This window comes from Rhipicephalus sanguineus, chromosome 3 (genome assembly GCF_013339695.2).
Source record: "Rhipicephalus sanguineus isolate Rsan-2018 chromosome 3, BIME_Rsan_1.4, whole genome shotgun sequence".
In the NCBI taxonomy this organism is placed as follows: domain Eukaryota; kingdom Metazoa; phylum Arthropoda; class Arachnida; order Ixodida; family Ixodidae; genus Rhipicephalus; species Rhipicephalus sanguineus.
This window is the reverse complement of record NC_051178.1, coordinates 184,216,660-184,220,930: the sequence shown is the minus strand read 5'-3', so window position 1 is coordinate 184,220,930 and position 4,271 is coordinate 184,216,660. Positions and strand designations below refer to the sequence as shown.

The following is a 4,271-nucleotide window of genomic DNA, read 5'->3' as shown; positions in this document are numbered from 1 at the left end:
AATCACTATAGCTTTAAATAATAGTCGTCGTTGTCATCGTTCATAACGTTTGGCATTTCGCTGGTATTATTATTTTATTCAAGAAAAATTTGTCCTACACTCTTCACAAATACTTCAACGCTATCTGTGTCCGCAGAGGGCCCGGGTCGTCACCGAGAGTCACTGCCTCCTAGTCCCGTCCTGGGTGGAGCCATCTGCTTGATGGGGAACCCTAGGCCTTCCCTCATCATTTTCCTCAGCACTATTAAATAAAGTTCTTGTCACTGTCACCTGTGTTCGCGGAAACTCAGGGCAAAGTGTAGAAGAAGACTACCTGCGATACCATGAATGTTGCTGTTCGTCATTGGTTGGTAACAACTTTATTGATATTCCTGCAGAGCTTTCGCCGACCGGGCCTTAGGTCTCCCACGTGGGGACGTCGAGGCCTTGCCTCACCATCGCCATAATTATATCAAACTGTACCGGGCATCGACTGCCAGGGACGCTTTCCTGCTTGTCCAAAACTAAAATATCCTCTTAAAGGAGAAGCAGGGTAATAAGCAGGTGTTAAGAAGCTGACCGAAGCGTCACGGCCATGCCACTGCTTTTGCCGGCCACAGATGATGAAAAGTGCTGTCTTCGAGACCGGTATTTTTATTGCGAGGGAGTTGTAATAAAGGATGGTGATATGGATACCATCTGTACGTGAGGACGTGACATTTTGACAGAACCGGGCGAAACGCATTACCTGCATATATTGAGAGGAATGCATCAAACTTCGCATGAAATAAATCATTATGAACATAGCGCTATTTGGTTGATGCTTTTCTCACTAAGATGACATATGATATTATCTCTACTATTTCTCTTTCTCTCTTTCATGATGGGAGCAGGCTGTTGATAATCTGTTCTATCTCCTAACCTGTTTCTTGGCTACTTCAACTGAGCCGAATGAGCGAAAAAAATTCTAATACTTAAGGCCTCACTGGTCACGTAATTAGTATATTCATGTATCGTGCCGAATTCCTGGTTTATCCCGTGTAGTGGATCAGTGGAATAGTAAAAGATCGTGACCATAATTCTGGCGGGTCGCCTTCTTCGAAAAGAGTGCCAGATGCGTTGGCGGTGGCAGTGGAGCGCAAGTAACGGCAATGAAGCGCTTCCCACCAACGCACTCGCCTCAAGGAGGCCAAAAACCGACCACCGCTACTTCGACAGTACCGTCGGCGTCGCAAACCGCTGCTCAAAGTGCACTTAAAACGCACCTCAGCGTTCCGGATACCGGCGGTGTCGGTGACTGCGGCCGCTCGAGCAGTGGCCCCCGGAACAAGACCAACAAAGGATACACTTCTCCTGGCGGCGTCGTTGACCAAGCAACCGCTGGCTCGGGAGGGCCGCAGATTTCCGAGGAGGCGATCGTGGAGCTCCGCGAGCTTTTCGCGCTGTTCGACAGGGATGGCGATGGGGAGATCAGCACCGAGGATCTGGCCATCATGACGCGCGCCTTCGGCCAAAACCCGACCGAGGTCGAGCTCAAGAACATGATCGCCCAGGTGGACACGGATGACAGCGGCACCGTTGACTTCCCCGAGTTCGTCGCCAAGGTGAGAGCGGACACGCTCACTACGCCCACCGAAGAAGAGACCCGTAAACTGTTCAAGGTGAGAATGCTTTCCCTTAGGTATACATCCTTTAAGTCGAGTTGGAAGCATTGCTGTGTTGTAGTAAAATAATCAATAGGTGATGCACGCAAGGCCTTTCACAACGGAAGACCTCCATAACAACAGTCGGTGAGGCCTACCAGACGTTATTCAATAGCACTAAGCACGGGCAGCAAGTGAACGTTGTGGCCATGATACAGGGCGCGTGGTCAAACCAGCTGCCACTCCGACTTAATGACAAACGTCAGTTCACTGAGCTCTATCACCCAAACAGACTCCCGCTAAAAGGTAGCTACCTTGCACAAACCATAAACACATGGAGCGATTCGGAAGTACCCCTGTATACCATTAAAGATTGCCTATAGTCCCCGTGTATACCATAAAGATTACCTACAATGTGTTCGCCCACAGTTCGGCGGCATATTTCTACATGTTGCCTATCTGATTTCTATCTATCATGTGGATTTTACTAGAACTTAATTTGCAATAATGCCAATTTGTGCAGAAATGACTTTATAATTACTGGACGTCACTGTTAAATCTCAATATAATTTTTCTTTATTCTTTACTGAAATCCATTATAACTCTCGGCGACACTGCATCACAAATCTAAATTTCCGGCTTCGTCGCAATTACTGCATTAGCGCTGTTGGTCGATAACGGCGAATGGGTATGTGTGAGAATTTAGCAAGATTCTCACCTAACGTGAGCAATGAAGGATACCGAAAGTCAGAAAAACCGGAAACATGAGCCCGAGTTTTCCCTCCTTGGCTCCAATGCTTCTCTTTATTCGTATGAGCCTAAAGCAATTGTGAAAATTAGACGGCTGAGTAAATATGAATGGATCTTGCGTGGTTTCTTAGAGCATTTACGGGCGTTAGTATGGTCTGACACAATAAAGGCCACCATTGCAATCCAAATGTGCACAGACACACCGTGGCAAATCGACATCGTTATTGCTAGCTGGGAGGCGAACATGAACTTTTCAAGAATAAACGCTAGGCCTCCACGCATCACGTAGCACAGTCACAGCGAAAGCTGGAAAAGTCGCCTTTCTAAAGCCCGGCTGTTCTGAACTCTCTTGAGAGAACTAGTGCAAGTACACATGTAAGGTATCCACTTCTGCGATAAGCGAGGTACCTGCTACACACCTGCAAAGTATTATGTGCAATTTGTTGATGCTGCATGTGGCTGATGACCATGAAGTATTATGGCAGAGAACTTTGTAGTGGGTGGGAAGCTTCAAACCACACACTCGTTGCGCAATTAGCATCGTGTGACGCCTGGTTGTTATTTTACTCTTCTGCCATGCTATATATTACATATGTTAACACGGTTTCTTGCCCGACATGACGTCTGTATAGGGTCTATTTGAAAAAGGAGTTTCATGAACCAGCGTGGCTCTGTGGTAGAATACTCAACTGCCACGCAGAGGGCCCGGCTTCAACATTTTTTCCCGATATTTCGGTTTTTTTTATTTCGCGCGATAGCGGTTACGGACACCGGTTACGGATAGCGGTTACAAATGCAGCACTGTTGTTGTGATCTCCATAACAGCTTTCGCTGTAAAAAATACAAAGATTACAAGCTGTAGTCATAGCACTGTCAACATAAAATTTCACTCCTATTGCGCAATATAGAAAATAAATAAATGTCTAAATTAAATAGGAGGCGTTCTCTTTGATAGCTGAAGTCAGTATGAAAAGTAGTGTATCACCATGAACAAGTCATGAAGTTGCAAATGTATCGTGCGAAACAGACTTTGAAATGCACGCACTGAAAATATTTCGGAGTACTTTTCGCGAGCTAACCTGTACTCGGGTGTTGCAGCGTCTCGCCCCCAGCGGCCTTTCGATTTTTCTTGTAGGCACCCGCTTAGACAATTTCGTGCTCCAGCAATCAGTCATCCTGTGTGTTCGTGAATGACTCGCCACGGCGGCCTAGTGGTTATGGTGCTCGGAAAATGACCCAAAGCTGTCAGGAAGCCGCATTTTCGACGGAGGCGAAAATGCTTGTTGTACTTAGATTCAGGTGCACGTATACGTGAAAGAACCCCAGGTGGTCGATCGAAATTGCCGGAACTCTCCACTACGGCGCTCCTCATAATCATATCGTGGTTTTGGGACGTTAAACCCCAACAATTATTTTTATGTGTTCGTGCATGTTGTATATGTGTCAGCCTGTGCAATATGCCTGCTTCATTCTTGGTTGCTTGCCCAGATCTTCGACAGAGACGGGGACGGCTTCATCACTGCGGATGAGTTGCGCCACTTCATGGCCGTCTTGGGCGAGCAACTGACGGACGAGCAAGTCGCCGAAATGATACGGGAAGCCGACATGGACGGAGACGTACAAATTAGCTACGACGAGTTTTCTGCGCTAGTAACGTCGGCGCAAAAATCGAAATGAATATGTAGCACTCACGTTTTTTGGAAACCATTGACATTTATAACACATAGGTTGCACACATTGTTAGTTACTACAGAGCTGTATTATATAGTTTGCTGTTATTGTTTCATCTCGAATTGAATTTTGAACGCTGATGCTGCAATAGTTTTCGTTGTCTGGTCCTAAGATCAGTGTGTACATCTGTTAAAAGCTAATCATTTCGTAGCGAACCAAAGGCTCTTT

General features: G+C 46.4%; 1 protein-coding gene across 1 annotated transcript; it reads left to right on the top strand.

The window, feature by feature from the left end:
* The first annotated feature begins 1,130 nt into the window (after positions 1-1,130).
* LOC119386162 (calmodulin-beta) lies at positions 1,131-4,049 on the top strand. The gene is made up of 2 exons (XM_037653504.1): positions 1,131-1,640; positions 3,861-4,049. Exons 1-2 carry the CDS (start codon positions 1,131-1,133, stop codon positions 4,047-4,049), a joined length of 699 nt encoding a protein of 232 aa, XP_037509432.1.
* Positions 4,050-4,271: the final 222 nt, after the last annotated feature.